This window comes from Tribolium madens, unplaced genomic scaffold (genome assembly GCF_015345945.1).
Source record: "Tribolium madens isolate multiple individuals breed KSU strain unplaced genomic scaffold, Tmad_KSU_1.1 Scaffold_96;HRSCAF=242;Tcas5.2_LG5, whole genome shotgun sequence".
Classification (NCBI taxonomy): domain Eukaryota; kingdom Metazoa; phylum Arthropoda; class Insecta; order Coleoptera; family Tenebrionidae; genus Tribolium; species Tribolium madens.
In genome coordinates, this window is record NW_025401068.1 from 8917828 (window position 1) to 8934223 (window position 16396).

The window sequence follows — 16396 nt, forward strand, 5'->3', positions numbered from 1 at the left end:
TGTCATTCTTGTCCAGTTATTTAATAGTATACAGTAATTTTTCATAAACTACAATAAGTGACAAAACGTATACTTTTGYTTGTAGGTCTCCTCCTCGTTTCGGAATTTTGAATAAACTTTATTATGTTTATTCTTTCGGTTTCCTTATCATTCGTATTGTTGCAGTTGCTTTGTTTGCTGCTAAAATTCATAACGAAAGTGAAAAGCCGAAATTTTATTTAAATACTTTGCCTCATTTTCTATGGAATATTGAAGTGAGACGAAATACAATTTTGCTTTCTCTTAAAATCAATTTTCAGATTGAGAGATATTTTTATCAAATTAAATATAATCRAGTGGTACTCACAGGACATAAATTATTTAAAATAACCAACACTTTAGTTTTACAGGTATTTTCACTTTATTCAGTTTCAAATTTATAATTTAWTTTTTTAGATAACAGTAACGATTGTAACTTACGAACTAATTTTAATTCAGTACGTAAGATTGTCGTAAATAAGTAAAAAAAAATATTACATTTATTTTCAAATTTTTTGTTTGTTTACGGGTGTGTAAAATGGTGGATGCGCCAGGATAAATGTAGTAAAGTTACCCCTACTTAAAAATTAAGTGATTTGGATAACTGTTGTTTACGTTTTAAGCTACAGTGGCATTATTTTGAAACCAGTACAAAAGTGTTTACTATATCAATAGAAAATGTTTTTCTATGCCAATTCAAAGCAGCAAAAAATCGTTAATTTCGAATAGCCGTAACCTCGACAGCCAGTAATTACGCAGCACATAAATTTTTTACACACACTAAGTGTGCCCACATTAGGGAAAGAAAAAACGTATCTGAGTAGTGCATCGACATATATAAGACTCCTGACCTTAAGATTAGGTTATTTGACAAAATGAGTGTGCAACCATTAGACACACCAACCCACGATGAAAAGTCTCAAATTTCACCAGCCGACACCGCAAATGTYATAAGTAGAGTGTCTTTGGAAAAACACAATTTACACAAATCCTTCGCTAAGATWCTTATGTTGGCACAAATTTTCGGATTTTTCCCGGTTCAAGGAATTCTTGGACGGGATTTTCGTTCAGTGCACTTTACATGGACGTCTGCAAGAGTCGGTTATACAATTTTGACCATTTTGGGGGCAACTTTTGTTACAGTTTTGCAACTTCATAAGATTTTTGCGAAAGGTTTGAACGTGATTGAAGTCAATCGGTTGTTTTTCTATTGTTCGGGGTTAGTTTCCGGTTATTTGTATTTGAAACTAGCTATGAAGTGGCCTCGGTTTATGAAAGACTGGAGTTCTGTTGAGATATTGATGGCAAGTTATGGCTGGCCTTCAGGACTTAACAGGAGGTTGAATGTTTTACTTACAGTTTTTATGTCACTAGCTTTAGGTAATTGTGACCAAAGTAGAAAGGAAGTATTTGTAATTACGAATTTCAGTCGAATATATCTTGATGCAAACAAACAAACTCACCTTGGCTTTGGAATGTAATAACAGTACTTCAGAAGGGTTTGATTATTTTTTTGGCAAAATGTCCTACTCTCACATTTTTGCGCTAATGGATTACAATATTGTTATGGCTCTTATTTTGCAATTTATTACATTACAACACACTTTTATTTGGATTTTCAACGATGTTTTTGTCATGCTACTAAGCACAGCTTTGGCGTCCAGATTCAATCAAGTGACTGAAAGAATTCAGTCAATGTCTGACTCAAAAGTAGGTWAAATTATTACGAAAAAGACCACTAGGATTTGTTTGTAGAATAAAAATGAAAGTGCTTGGAAAAACTTGCGACAAGACTACAATCGACTTTGCAGACTTTGCAAAAAAGTTGATGAAGAAATATCGTACATAGTTCTCATGTCTTTTGCTTCTGACTTGCTTTTCATTTTAATCCAATTGTTTAATAGTTTYAGACAGATGAAAAATAATTTGGAACGAATCTACTTTTACTGGTCTTTTGGTTTTTTGCTTGTGCGTACAGTTTGTTTGTGTCTTTTTGGTGGAAAAGTTAACGATGAAAGTACACAACCATTGTTGGTTTTAAATTCAGTTTCGGCAGATGTGTATAACTTAGAGGCAAACAGCGTACTTACTTATTTTTTATTTCTTATTATTGTGTAATTTTTAGATCCAAAGATTTATACACCAAATTGGGACACTTGAAGTTGCTTTTACGGGCAAAAACTTTTTCAGTATTACTCGAGGACTAATCCTCAGCGTAATTTTGAAAAAATATTAATTCATCAACCATAACAGTTTTTTTCAGATTGCTAGCGCTATAGTTTCCTACGAGTTGGTTTTAATGCAATTCAATGATAGTTTATTGGAAACTATTTCTGAACAAATTGATTCTTGTCCCGTTTATCTGTAATGGTACCATGAAGATAATTATATTTATGTAAGAATTATTGATTAATGAGTAAATTTAATATAGGAAAATTTTATACTTTTACTTATTTGTTTGTTTCCTACAAAATACATTTTCCAAACCACCGTAAATCATATCTTCAAAGTTCCACTTTAAGGCATTTAACAATACTGATAAGAAATCATAAATATATTATGAGAAATTTCCATTAAGGTTGTAAGCAACCAAATCAAATCTTCAAATACGATCGAACTGACATGATTACAATTTAAAAGTAAATTAAGTAAGCCCCATTTATGTGATTTTGCCCGGTGAAGTGACCCACAGATATGGAAAAGTCGACAAAAAAAAATCCAGTTTCCATCGCAAAAAACAACGTACACAAGTCTTTCAGTAAAATGTTGATCCTTGCTCAAATTTTCGGATTTTTGCCAGTGCAAGGCATCCTAGGCCCCGATTTTCGGTCTCTACATTTTTCTTGGAAGTCATTCAGAGTTGTATACTCAATTTTTACTCTTCTTGGGACATGTCTCATCTCCGCCTTTCAAATGCAGAAAATCGCTACTAAAGGATTAGACTTATTGGAAGCTAATCGATTATTCTTTTTTCTTACCGGAGTTGCGGCAGCACTTTTCTACTTACATTTGGCCAAAAAGTGGCCAATCATTTTGAAAGACTGGTGCCTGGTTGAGTCAACATTTGCTAGTTATGGGTGGCCCAATGGACTCAACAAAAAGTTGAATATTTTAATGATTGTTTTCATGTTAATTGCTTTAGGTGAGCATTGTTTGAGGATTTTTTTCTTGTTGGTTAAAAACATTTTTAGGGGAACATATTTTGGTCCAAACAAACAAGCTTGTGTTATCGCTGGAATGCAATAATAGTACTGCTGAAGGTTTTACGTATTTTCTTAGTACTATGTCTTTTAAACATATTTTTGCCTTGGTGGAGTATGATATTTTCAAAGCTCTGGTTTTGCAAACCATCAATCTTCAGATTACTTTCATTTGGACATACAATGATTTGTTTGTAATGTTGATAAGTACGACTTTGGCTTACAGATTTAGTCAGATAACCCGAAGAATTACATCGGTGGCTAAAGCAAAGGTATTAAAAAATAATAAGAAAAAACATTTATGGAGAGTTGTAGATGAAAAATGAGATTATTTGGAAAAATCTGCGGGAAGATTACACCAGACAATGCAAACTTGTTAAAAAAGTTGATGAAGAAATTGCTTATATTGTTCTTTTGACATTCGCATCCGATTTACTATTCATTTTAATTCAACTTTTTAATAGTTTGAGACAAATGAGGAATAATTTAGAACGATTATATTTATACTGGTCTTTTGCTCTCTTAATATCACGAACTGTTTGTTTATGTCTATGTGGTGCTAAAGTTCACGATGAAAGTATTAAGCCATTGTTAACACTGTATTCAGTACCTACCGAAATTTATAATCTGGAGGTAAGGTCATAGTGAGAAAAAAAAKTWTATGAAATCATTATTTGTTTAGTTTCAGAGATTTGTTCAACAAATTGCAAATAAAGATATTGCAATAACTGGCAATAATTTTTTTAGTATTACCAGAGGGTTAATTCTTAGCGTAAAAATTTGACTGTGGTGAGAAATTGTGATAAATAAACCATGTTTTGCAGATTGCAGGAGCTATAGTAACTTACGAATTAGTTTTAATTCAATTTAGCCCTAATTTATTAAAGGAGGAGCCAAGACAAGAAGGCTCTTGTCCAACTTACGCTTAATTTTACAGTAAAATTAAATTAATTAAATCAGATATTATTTTGTATTTAATGCATTTAACTTAAATTAATGTTTGATCTGTCGCTATTTTTTTGATAATATTTCCACTCTAATTGTTTCCTTTCTAGTTAAATACTTAAATAGTTTTGTATTTCTGTTGTGTTTTGTTTTGACATTAGTCAATATTAACTGCAAAAAAATAGAATAGATGAAAATTATAAAGGAATGACTTGAAGTGTAAATTTTCCTAAGGAAATTTTAGGATTCGCGGATATAAAATAAGTTCTATTTATGTATTTTTATTTTTTTATACATATAACTAAATAGCATGAAAATATTCGTAATATTTGTAAAGTCTTGGTAACTGTATTATTATTGTTTCGCACATATTGTACATTAATCTAATAATAAATTATAGTTTTAGTTTGTTTTTATTAAAAGAAACTTTTACTCATATATTATCACAAAATAACTACCCTTCTTACGATCAGGCTTAACTGTTAACAACGACTGAGTTAAACATTATTATCAAAAAAAAGTTTAGTCAAAAATGTACAAAACAGCTTTTTTATGCAATAAAACGGTCGCTCCTTGTGGCCAAAATGATTTGGTTATTTTTCATTTTACAGAACGACTAACTCTGATTCAAGTTGTATGAAATTTAATAAGACTTCAATTAAAAGTATATGTTTGTGATTTTGTTTTTAAATTGTTGTTCATACAATAACAATGTTTGTACTACATATATATAATAAAGTAGTGAATTTGCGTTGTAATTTTGTTTCAAGAATAAATTTACTTCAAGGTTTTTTCTTTTAAATAGAGGCTTTTAGTGGCGGAAATCGTTGTTAATAGAAACATAGCAGTGTGTTATTTATTATTTTGAAAAGTGTTGTTTTCACAACATTAATGTTGTTGACTTGTTTAACATACACAATGGTGACAGCTTTAGTTTTATTAAAAATACCTACTCATTAAATTTTCATTTTGTTTGGTTTCGTTTTCAAAACACTTTATTTCCATTCAGTCGCATACTAAAACCTCAACATTTAAAATGAAAGTGGAAACTATTTCCACAAAAAATTACAACGAAAATACACTTCATTCTGCCTTGAAATTTTCTTTAAAGATACTTCAAATATTTGGATTTTTTCCTATAAGTGGAGTGTCAGGACCTGATTACAAATCTCTCAAATTTTCGTGGTGCTCCTTCAAATTTTTATACTCACTCTCTTGTTTATGCATTCTTTGTTTATTTTTAATGACAATATTGTATAAAGCTCTTTTCATGGATGAAGTGACACAAAAAACAAGTACACAAAAAATGTGGATTTGTGTAATAAATATTTAAAAWTTGAAATTTGTTTACAGCTAATATTTTATTTTATCTGTCTGCTACTGCAACCAATATATTATTTCTACATTTGGCAAAAAATTGGCCAAGATTTATGTACGAATGGAATTGTGTAGAAATGATTATGGGACCCGTTGGGATTGGTCGTAATTTAAAAAGAAAACTAAAAATTATAACTGCAACCATACTAGCTATAGCTGCAGGTAATAAACAATTGCCAATTAACAAYTTTAGTACAATTTTTTTATAGTTGAGCATATCCTCGTTCAATGTTATATWATTACAATTTCTTTTTTTGGAGAGTCTAGTTTAGAATCTGACTTAAAACAATTTTATACAAATGCTTATTCTGACATTTTTTCAATAATTGATTATTCTTTATCGAAAGCAATTTTGCTAAATATCATAACACTAAGAAGCACTTTTTCGTGGACTTTCGTTGATGTATTTATAATGRTAATTAGTACAGCTTTTGTCTTTCGGCTTAAACAACTCAATGCAAAAGTTGAGATGTTCAGCAAAGCTAAGGTGAAAGATGTGGCTCTTTGGAAGCAACTCCGATATGAGCACTATCGACTTTATCAACTGAGTATCCTTTTTGATAATAGGATATCCTATATTGTTATTGTTTCATTTGCAACTAARTTATACTTTATCATAGTACAACTTTTTGGAAGTATGAAAATTGTAAAAGGAACTTTGAAAACAGTCTACTATACTATTTCTTTTGCACTTTTAATAATGCGACTAAGTTCGGTTTGTTTATGTGGAGCTTCGATTTATGGCGAGAGTAGAAAAATCTTACCTTTATTATTCACAGTCTCTTCGTCCTCATACAACTGCGAAGTATTAATTGTAAGTTTGTAATTAAAAAAAAACATAACAATTAGTTTTTAGGTTGAGCGGTTTATCGATCAGGTTATAAAAAATGAAATAATACTTACTGGTAAAAAATTCTTTAAAATTACAAAAAAACTCATTTTACAAGTAAATTTTTCTAAACCTATTTTTTTTATTTTTGGCAATATTTTTTAGATTGCTGGTGCTATTGTGACTTATGAACTAGTGGTAATACAGTTTAACCTACGTCTAACAGAGGATGACAGTGATGAAATTAATTTACTTTCATAAGTACATATACAATACAATATGCTCCTAAAAATGAGAAGAAAAAGGATAAAGTTACTACTAACTGTAAAATGATTACCTATTTAGTTTTATTTTTAGTATGTGTAAATATAATAAAAAACAAGTGGTTGCAAGTTTTCCACACGTGGAAGAAATTCAAAGTTTTTGACTAAAAGTAAATGTTTTGTTTACGTTCCATTAAACGTAACTTTGCTTTTGATATAAACCAATAAAATCATTAGCTGAAATAAATTATTTCTTGTTTTGATCGGCGGGTATATATAAAAATATATTTTCTTGTCACTTAATTTCTTTTAAAGGAGTCATACGTAAATACATTTCTCTTAAACAAAGATGAAGTCTATCTCGTGTTCCTGGTACGTATACATTTTTTTAATATTACTGTTTTTCCTACAAACCCGGCACCTCCACCAAAAGTAAATGGGAAAAATTTAATTTTTAAAATGTTTGCGGACATGATAACAAAACCACATTGTTTACAGTAACAGACAAAGAGGGTAGGATAAGCAAATATTTTGCTTATTGGCTATAGTTTTATCAGAGTGTTATCTGAAATTATTATTTGTGTTCTATATTCCAAAAAGTGGCAAGAATTGTTATGAATTTTTTTAAAATGTTGTTTTCTAGGGCTGCAAATAAGACACAACCTAAACAAAAATCTCCACAAAAAGAAGAAGAAAACGTGCATAAGTCCCTCAAATCTGTTATAGTAATAGCACAAATTTTTGGCTATTTTCCAGTTCAAGGTGTTTTAAGCAATGAGCCTATTTTRTTAAACTTCAGCTGGTTTTCGATACGTGTGARTTCATCATTGGTTACAATGATCTTCGGAATTATTATTGTTGTTGGACACATTAGACTTATGATCATCCGTGGGGCTTATAGCCAATTTGAAATGAGTAAAAAACAAGACGTATTAAATTTTCATAAAAATTGATTTACAGATGGTGTGATTTTTCATGCTTGTGGAACACTTTCATGCATATTTTTCATTAAATTGTCGATGGAATGGCCGTCGATCATGCTAAAATGGCAAGAAGTCGATTTCAAAATGTCATCATATGGATGGCCCAAAAATTTGAATTACCGGATACATATAATATCGGCGATTTTTCTTTCCTTAGAAGCCGGTAAAGCTACTTTAAGGTTTTCCAACATTTGACTAGTTTTTTTTTAGTCGAACATCTCTTAATACAATCCAGCAAACTTGTCGTAGCAATAGAATGCAGAGGCTCGTTTACAAAAGGTGTCGAACACTTTTTGGTAAATATGTCGTTCCCTCATATTTTTGACATTATAAAACCTAACACTTGGTTGGGAATACTTTTGCAAATAAATAACACAAGAATGGCTTTCTCTTGGACATTTATTGATGTTTTCATAATTTTGATAAGTTGTGCCTTAGCTGCAAGGTTTGGTCAAATTAACACACGAATTCGTTATTTGACTAACATGAAAGTAAGAAAATCGTCACTTTTGGGGTTTCATAATAAGAATGTCTTTTAGGTTACTTCTGAAAGAAGTTGGAGTAAACTTAAGGAGGACTATAACAGATTATGTCATTTGTGTTTGTTGCTTGATGAAAAAATGTCCTACATTATTCTAACATCGTTTTTAAACAACTTTTATTTCACTATTTTTCAAGTATTTGAAACTTTGTATCAACACAAAATTACAACTTTAGAAACCGTTTATTATTTTATTTCTTTAAGTTTATTGATTTTGCGACTAGTTTCTGTTTGTCTGTATGGAAGTTGGATCAATGAAGAAAGTAAATTATCTCTAGATTTACTATCGTATGTACCACGTGATATTAATAACAAAGAGGTAGGTGGTTACTTATCTAAAATAAACATTAAGRTTATTTTTTTAGATAATCAGATTTGTTGAAACCTTGAAKTATCAAAGTGTGAGTCTAACAGGAAAGAAATTTTTTAAAATCACCAAACAACTCATATTAAAAGTAATATTGGTCAAAAGTAGTATCCTAATTAGGTTTTTAATTCTAGATTAGCAGTGCTGTAGTCACGTATGAGTTGATAGTCATCCAGTTTAGGAAAAAAATGGAAAGAGACGAAAAACCTTATACAAGAAATAATATTTGTTAAAAAATTCAAGAAGTGCTGAAAATGTTATATTGCACTGTAACTCAAACTCTTATTTTGGGTGAGTATATTGTAWAAATATAAGTTTGTAAGTAACAACTGCTCCAGCAATCTAAGAGAGTTGTTTTGGTCATTATTCCATTTGCATTAACCAATGTCCTATCTACAAATAATAAACACTGAAAAAATAATCAATTGTTTTTTACCTCCTCATTGTAAATTTCACTTAAAACGTCAAATAAAATTCTGATTGGTTTCCCACTTTCGGAATTAATTTTTGATGATTAATAATAATAGACAGAAAGTAATCGAACAATGAGGATCAAGAAAAAAATACTTTCTCACAAGACAATTACTTAAGAAAATTGCTTTTTATTTTTCTTTGATTTAACCAAATATTTAATTAATATTTAATTAATTACTTAATTACTTATACATTTATTAAAATAATCATATTTGAACCGTACGGTAACACTATAATGCATGAAATCGTCTCATTTATTTCACTAACTAATCTCCTAATTTCCCTATAATTGCGTTTTATAGGTAATCATCCAGAAATTTATATTGTAATTACATATTTTAAATATAAAAAAAGTATTCCCCTAACAAAACTTGGAACACGTAACACATATCATAATTTATTAATTATTACAAAACACTAAGAGTAAAATGTATAACAGCCACTCAATTTTAAATATTTAGGGTATGTACAAGTAGGTTACGCTAAACTTTTCGTCGAGATTACATCACTTTTGAATAAGTCTGGGCCTTTTCCTAAGAAACTGCAAGAAGAATATAAGTGATAGGAAAACAACGCAAATAAGTTAAATCACTTGAAATACTCCTTTTTTTTCAGATTTTTCTCATTTTTAATCGTAAAATAGTGATATAATCAAAAGGAATACATAAAACAAGCCACTACAGCTATGTAAAGTGAGTAAAAAAATTGCCAACTGAAGTATGTACATACATACTTAAATTGTAACTACATTGGAGTGCGAAGAGCCCTTGCACGAGAACATATCCTGTAAATAAGTAAAAGTTTCGTTTTAAGACTTTAATGACTGTCATAAACATTATTTCTTGCAATTAATTTGAAAATAAACTTTATCATTAAGTTATAATAAAGCGCGTAAATATTTGGTGGCTGTTATTGTTCGTGAAACAACTCGTGGGTTATATAAGTGTCGATCAATATGCATGAAATTGTATATTTTAGTTAAAGAATAAAAGATTGGTGGTTATACAAAATGAAGTATTTTATTTTTACCCACCCGTATTCATTTTAAGTTGAATTATAATAATCAGAAACGAAGTTACAGAATTACAAATACTGAAAATCATTGATTTATTAATCGTGAAAAACCTCGCCGCTGTGAAACTCGGTCGAAGATTTAATAAACCTTTAATAATTTCTTCATTTTTTCTCGGATTGTCAAAAACAACACTCCAGGTTTCCATTCTGTAAGCCACACTCAGGATTTGATCAAATTCTTTTGAAACAAGATCGCATAAATAAATCGCATGCAAAAGAACGGTCTGGAAAACGAAATAAAAAAAATAAATCAATTAAATTACTTACCCCAAATAACAAATTGGTTGAGAAGTTTCCAAGAAAAAAAAATATGTTTTGTTCTTTTCTGAAGTCTGTTAAAAAAATTTCGAAATACACTAAAATTCTGGGTACTGAGAAGAAGATTGTTTGGAAAAACGTCCATCCAAAAATATCGTTAATAATCCCAACGGCTTGATTTAACAAAAATAAGTTGAATTTTACTTTTTTCAAATTGTGTTGGGTTAAAAAATGCGTTTGGTATCTGTATTTCTCGACCAAAATTTTCAAAATAACGTTACTCAGAATGAGATAAACGAAAAGCGGATACCCCTCAACAAATTTAATCAAGAGTGTKTTTGTAAACACAAGCCAATTTGTAATTACAGTAATCCAACACCAAATGTTCAACATAAAAGTAAGGACAAAAATTAAATGTGTCACAATCACAAAAGAGTAAAACTTTCGACTCAATTTTTTTGATTTAAATTGAAACAAAATTCTGAAGAGTGTGAACCACTTATGACGTTGAAGAGTCATCACAGTGATAAAAACGTGGTAAATGTGGAGATATAGACTGGCATCCACTATGTTTCTTAGAACTAATTGAATGGCATTAAGATGTGCGTCCATTTCTTTTCTTTGACACATACTGTAAATTTCACAAATCGTGTAAATAATGAACATAAAAATTGGATACGATTTTTGGTAACTTCTTATCGGTTTTTTGCGAATTCTCGAAGGTGTGATGGCAAGAAATTTTGCCACGTAAAAGCATGTTTTGACTGATTTAACGTCCATTTTCAACTATTCGAAAAATATGAAACTTTTTTCTTTATTAATAGTGATTAGGAGGAAAAAGAAGTTTTAATGTGTTTGTTTGAAGAAATTGATGTAGTTGTATTGGAAAAGTAGAACACTATGTAGGTATTAAAAAGACATTAAAAAATTAGAATCTTTGCCAATAGTGAAAATAGTGTCCAATTATAGGAATATTTAAAAAAAAGAAATTACTCATTTTTTTCCTTCAAATTTGACTACAATTTTAAAGAGTGGACCGTTTATTACGTTAAAAGGTCACCACAGTGATAAAACTGTGTAGAAATAAAAGTTTGTGCCGATTGTTTCATTGTTGAGTTAAATAATAATAAAATAACGTATTTTTCTTTGATTCATGTACATGGTGTTTTTTCGATAAAGATAAAAATGACAAACACAAAAATTGGGTACAATTTTTTGTGAATTTTGATCGCTTTGCTGTAATTTGCCGAAGGGTGGTCGAAAAAAAAATAGGTCATGTAAAAAAGTATGTTTTGATTGATTTGACGCACATTTGCTAGTATTCGTATTTGAATTATAAAACAAATTTTGCAGAATTTATGATGAGAGTTCCACTACTCTTTGTTATTTTCATTAGCGATATAAACGTCCTCGGATAAATCGAGAAACAAAATTAATAATAAAACGACTTAAATCGAGTAGCAAACTATGCATACGACACAAATGTTTTGGTCGCAAGCAATAATATCCAGTCTTATTTTWAAAAAAATTGAAAAATGGTGTAATAACAATAACTTAGTATTAAAGAAAAACAAGTTAAAGTTTATATGGTTTAAAAAATATCTAAGTGTAATAAACAGAAATTTCGTAAAAAGTTATAAACAAATTATAAGCAATGAGATATCGGAAGTTTCGGAAAATAAAAAAATTCTTCGAGGGCTCATATAGATTGCAATTTAAATTAGCTACTCTCTCAGATTAAAAAAAATATCTTGAAATATAAAAACTTTGTATTTTTCGAACTTTGGATCGCATGTCAGGTACGAAGTGATTCTTTGAGGGCAAAGCAGCTCGATTGACAGAATCAGTTATTTGCAAAAGAAAACACTTCGTGTATCCTGGGTATCAAATTCATCGAAAACAGCTGCAGAGGTCGTTTTAAAGAAAACAAAATATGTATTAATAGTCACTATAATACATTTATGAATTATTACTTTTTATTTTTTAAGGAAAAACAAAACTTGAATATAAACTGTACCTACAACACTAGGACCCCGCACTTCAAATTTCATGTTCATAGACTTACTGTAAAACTATAAAAACAGCTGTTAAAGTTGTTAATTTTTTACCCGTTTCCTTGAAAAGTATTTTCAATTCTTTGTATACATATCTAGTTGAGAATCCTATAGACCTCATGATAAATGTATAAGTAGGTATGTTGTTATGTTTCTATTGTTCGTACATTTGAATGTATACGAGTATATAAACGTGTATTTTATTATTCTTATTGTATTTTTTATAATTAGTGAAAGTATGTATTTTAATGTATTGATCCGAACGATTAATAAAGTATTATTATTACTATTCGAAGAGAAGCAATTTCTTATGTAGGAAACACWAGTCTTCATGTGTTATTCCACGGAAATAATACAACTTGTATAAGAACAAATACTAATAAAAATGCTTAAAGAATATTTCTTTAGAGTACATTATGTTATACCAGATCGTTATTTATACTACTTGTAGTACTTGTTTATAGGAATAAAGCCAGACTGGTTTGTAACTAGTATTTTACAGATTAATGGGATACAAAGAAAAACACGTTATCACCTCATTACAAAAATATATTTTTTCCACAAATAATGTAGTCAAAATGAAGTAGACACAAAATTATCACATCTTTTAATAATGCACCTTAATTTATTTTTAAATCTACAACAAGTGCTAAATGATCTGAAGGGTAAACTTCATTAGGTAATCCTTCATAAACAGCAAGCTCGTCATCTTTGGGAAATGGCACAACGTTACAAACTCTCATTTTGTTTTTCTCTATAAAAATATAGTCCAAGCAGCCTCTAAAATCATTTGTGAAATTTGTATACGTTGGTGATCCACAGGCACTTTCAAACTGGAAATCATGTTTGAGATTTATGTTGTTAACAGCTATAAAATACGTGTATTAAATAAAACAAAAGAATTAAGATATTACTTTTTTCAAACACTTGGTTATCTCTGCTAAGTTTTCCTTTAGTCAAAAATTCATAAACTGTGGATGTTGGTACACTGTTAAAATCACCACATAAAATTACCCTGACGGTGTTACCATCCTGCAAAAAGAAAATCCTAAAATGCTAGTCTAAAATATTTAAAAAATACCTTGCTATAACCCTTGTGTAACAAACTCAAATAGGTTGTTGCCATGCTTGTTTGTAAAACTCTCACCAATTCAGCGTCAGGGTGATAATAAAGATGTGTATTTGCGACAATAACAAAAACATTTTTGTTTGAAATTTTTGTGTTTAAAACTGTGATTTGTAACGACGTCATTTGTTTCATAAAACAATCTTTTAATAACGTGTTGGATTCAATTATAGTTCTTAAATATTTGTAATGATTTTTCTTGTAACTATATTCTTGACTAAAAATTATCTGGTGCTCATCAACTTTTCTATAAATATAGAAATTATAAGCAAAATGAACAACCATTTAAAAAAACGTACTTGAATCGCGTTTTGTTGAAAAAGCATGCTAATCCTTCTGGAATTTTGTTGCCTTTTTTGTGATAAAAACTTTGATAATTTTTATTTTTAAATAAGTCCTTATAATAAGAATTGTAAGCAAAATTGTCTACTTCTTGCAAACAAAATATATCACTATTATAGCCTGCAGAAGCTTTTATTACGTCTGATTTTAAAAAATATCCAAGTAACTACCTGATAATTCTTTAGCTATTAGTTGTTTTCTGTAATCTATTGCTAAGAATCTAGGAGGGCAGTATGAAAACTGCTCATTGTCGACATATCTGTTAGATAAGATGTTATAAGAAACAAACCTAAAACTGAGGAAAAGTTTTAGTAAATGTGTTTTACGTTACATTTTATAATTACCAATTGTCTGTAAGTTGTGTGGTGGTAAATTCATGCCTTTTTTCAAACGGACACATGGGTAAATCGCCCATTTCTACCACTTTACAGTCTGACACAACCTCAGTTGCAGGTCCTGTCAAAACACTACAGCAAGGCACACAAACTAATTTTATATAATGGTCAACATCCTCGTCACTTGGTTTGTATCTGGAAGTGTTCCCTACTTTTGTCCAAGTGGCCTTATCTTTGGACTTAAACCAAATAAATTTACTTGAGTTTTTATCACCAAACAAAATATACAAACGACTAGGTTGCACCTCATAATTTGCATACAAAACCTGAGGGAGCTTTATCTCTTTAACAAGTGGTGCATTAATTACCACCATGTAACGCTGATCAAAAATTTCAAACTCCACATTGGTCATTTTAGAGTTGATCAAATTCTTCAAAATCATTTTAGATTTGATTGGCTTTTGGATTAAGGCGTTTTTGAGCGATATATTCACTTGAACTTCATCGTCGGATTTAATTTGGTCTTGTTTTTTTAGTTTCTTGATGGAGTGTTCGATTTTGTTTACTATGTGTTGGAGGAGGGACTCCACAGTGTCTGTACTTCGGCGAACTGCTCTCACTTCTTCTTGTAGTACGCCTATTTTCGGCAGTTCCACATTTAAGTTAAACAGTAATTCGCACTGATTCTTCAATTCGAATTCTCTCAAATAAGCAGTTCCTGGACGTCCTGGGAGGGCTTCCATTTCTTAGATTACACACAACTTTTAGGTTAGGTCTAGGTGTTAATGTGCTGACTACAAATCTATTATATTCAAGAACATGATGTACATTTTACGCATCTCTTGTGTCGTTCAACAAAGTAATTTAAGTGCYGTTAAAGTTATTTGTGGTAAATTCAACAATTTAATTTTATTAAAACTGAAACACCGACTGGATATGCAACCAGTTATTCAAGACTATATTCTGGCCGCCAACCTGTTTGTTTGATCGCAAAAGCCGCGCTTTTCCTTACAGACGGATCTACTATTTCACAATTAATTCATTAAATTATTTATAAATTAGCTTAAGAATTGTTGTAAAAGTTGTAAACACTGACAGTCATTATAATAGTGTAAGGACTCATTCATTAAAATAATTGCATTTTTCAATGACAATTTTTTTCATATACTAAAAATCCCTCCCATAAGCCGCAGTGTTTTTGTCACTATAACAGCGACAAAAGTTTGCCCTAACTATTACAGCGACAAAACGGAACCTAACTTTTGAAAGCGTCTGAATGTAGTAGTACTAACTAATCTACACCTTATTTGTTAATTTAGTGATWTACGTATTCATTAAATTGTCTTACCGAATTACACTCAAGCTATTTTTTTTCACGAAAAAAACTTAACATTTTTAATTCGAGTTTTGTTTCCTTTAGGCAATTTAACTCAAAAAGCGGCCAGAAATTACTCGTTCTACGGACTCGTAATTTTTTCAGAAGCAGTTTTTTTCGTTAAATTGCCAGAAAACAAAATTCCCATTAAAATGACAAGTTTACTTGGAAAAGAAAAAGCTCTCGTGTAATTATAAGTGAAAATAATAATAGTTATTTATTATACAGGACGATAAATATAAATAAATTGTTTATCTAGGAATGAAAAGGTTAAGTTTACGAGTGACGAAGTCACGAGTGGACTTTTTTCATGAGTAGATAAACAATTTTATCGTCGTGTATAATATTTCGTTTTATTTTGTACTCACCTACCAGAATTTTTTGTGTCTGGCATATTTTTTTTACGTTTTTTATTTATTTTTTAATGAAAATTGGACATATTGAACACTGCACCATCCATCTTCACGCTGGTATTGATGGTTCTTCTACACAGTTCTTTTCTTTACTAGTTTAAGTTTAAGTTATTAATAAAGGGTATAAACAGTAGATAAAAAATACTTTATTTCACTAGACGATAAAAGACTACTTTATCTACTGAAATTAGTTGATAAAATAAATATTTTTTATTTTACATGGGCGAGTGGATGAAAATCATTTCGAAACACGTTGTACCTATATTTAGGTATATATGAGGAACCTAACTTAAAGCAAAATCATACTCGAATTTTGTTATGGTATAAACAAATATTAATTTATAATTTAAAATCAGTAATACTAGAAAAAATTTTTTTAGAATCGGTTTAACCAGGTCTAACTGTTGTTTTTGACTTGTATT

General features: G+C 29.8%; 3 protein-coding genes across 5 annotated transcripts; 2 read left to right on the forward strand and 1 right to left on the reverse strand.

Annotated features, from left to right (window-relative positions):
- Positions 1-893: 893 nt before the first annotated feature.
- LOC123013938 lies at positions 894-6630 on the forward strand. Its single transcript, XM_044412814.1, has 13 exons — positions 894-1398; positions 1448-1728; positions 1774-2091; positions 2144-2233; positions 2282-2382; positions 2703-3160; positions 3210-3490; positions 3534-3851; positions 3901-3990; positions 4043-4130; positions 6272-6345; positions 6397-6486; positions 6535-6630. Exons 1-13 carry the CDS (start codon positions 894-896, stop codon positions 6628-6630), a joined length of 2790 nt encoding a protein of 929 aa, XP_044268749.1.
- Positions 6631-7261: 631 nt separating this feature from the next.
- Positions 7262-8952, forward strand: LOC123013116 (gustatory receptor for sugar taste 64e-like). The gene is made up of 6 exons (XM_044411464.1): positions 7262-7547; positions 7593-7778; positions 7826-8106; positions 8155-8475; positions 8522-8611; positions 8658-8952. The coding sequence occupies exons 1-6, from the start codon at positions 7262-7264 to the stop codon at positions 8754-8756; spliced, it is 1263 nt and encodes a 420-aa protein (XP_044267399.1). The 3' UTR covers positions 8757-8952.
- A 3962-nt stretch (positions 8953-12914) lies between these two features.
- On the reverse strand, positions 12915-15149 carry LOC123012820 (2',5'-phosphodiesterase 12-like). Of its 3 annotated transcripts, XM_044410977.1 has the most exons (7): positions 15015-15147; positions 14196-14961; positions 14022-14146; positions 13809-13971; positions 13465-13756; positions 13298-13415; positions 12915-13251 (listed from the first exon to the last, which is right to left on the reverse strand). In XM_044410977.1, exons 2-7 carry the CDS (start codon positions 14927-14929, stop codon positions 13004-13006), a joined length of 1680 nt encoding a protein of 559 aa, XP_044266912.1. In that variant the 5' UTR covers positions 14930-14961; positions 15015-15147; the 3' UTR covers positions 12915-13003. The 3 variants fall into 3 exon arrangements, with proteins under 3 accessions (XP_044266912.1, XP_044266911.1, XP_044266913.1); XM_044410976.1 differs by having other exon boundaries at positions 14196-15148; XM_044410978.1 differs by having other exon boundaries at positions 13085-13216; positions 14196-15149.
- Between the last annotated feature and the right edge of the window lie 1247 nt (positions 15150-16396).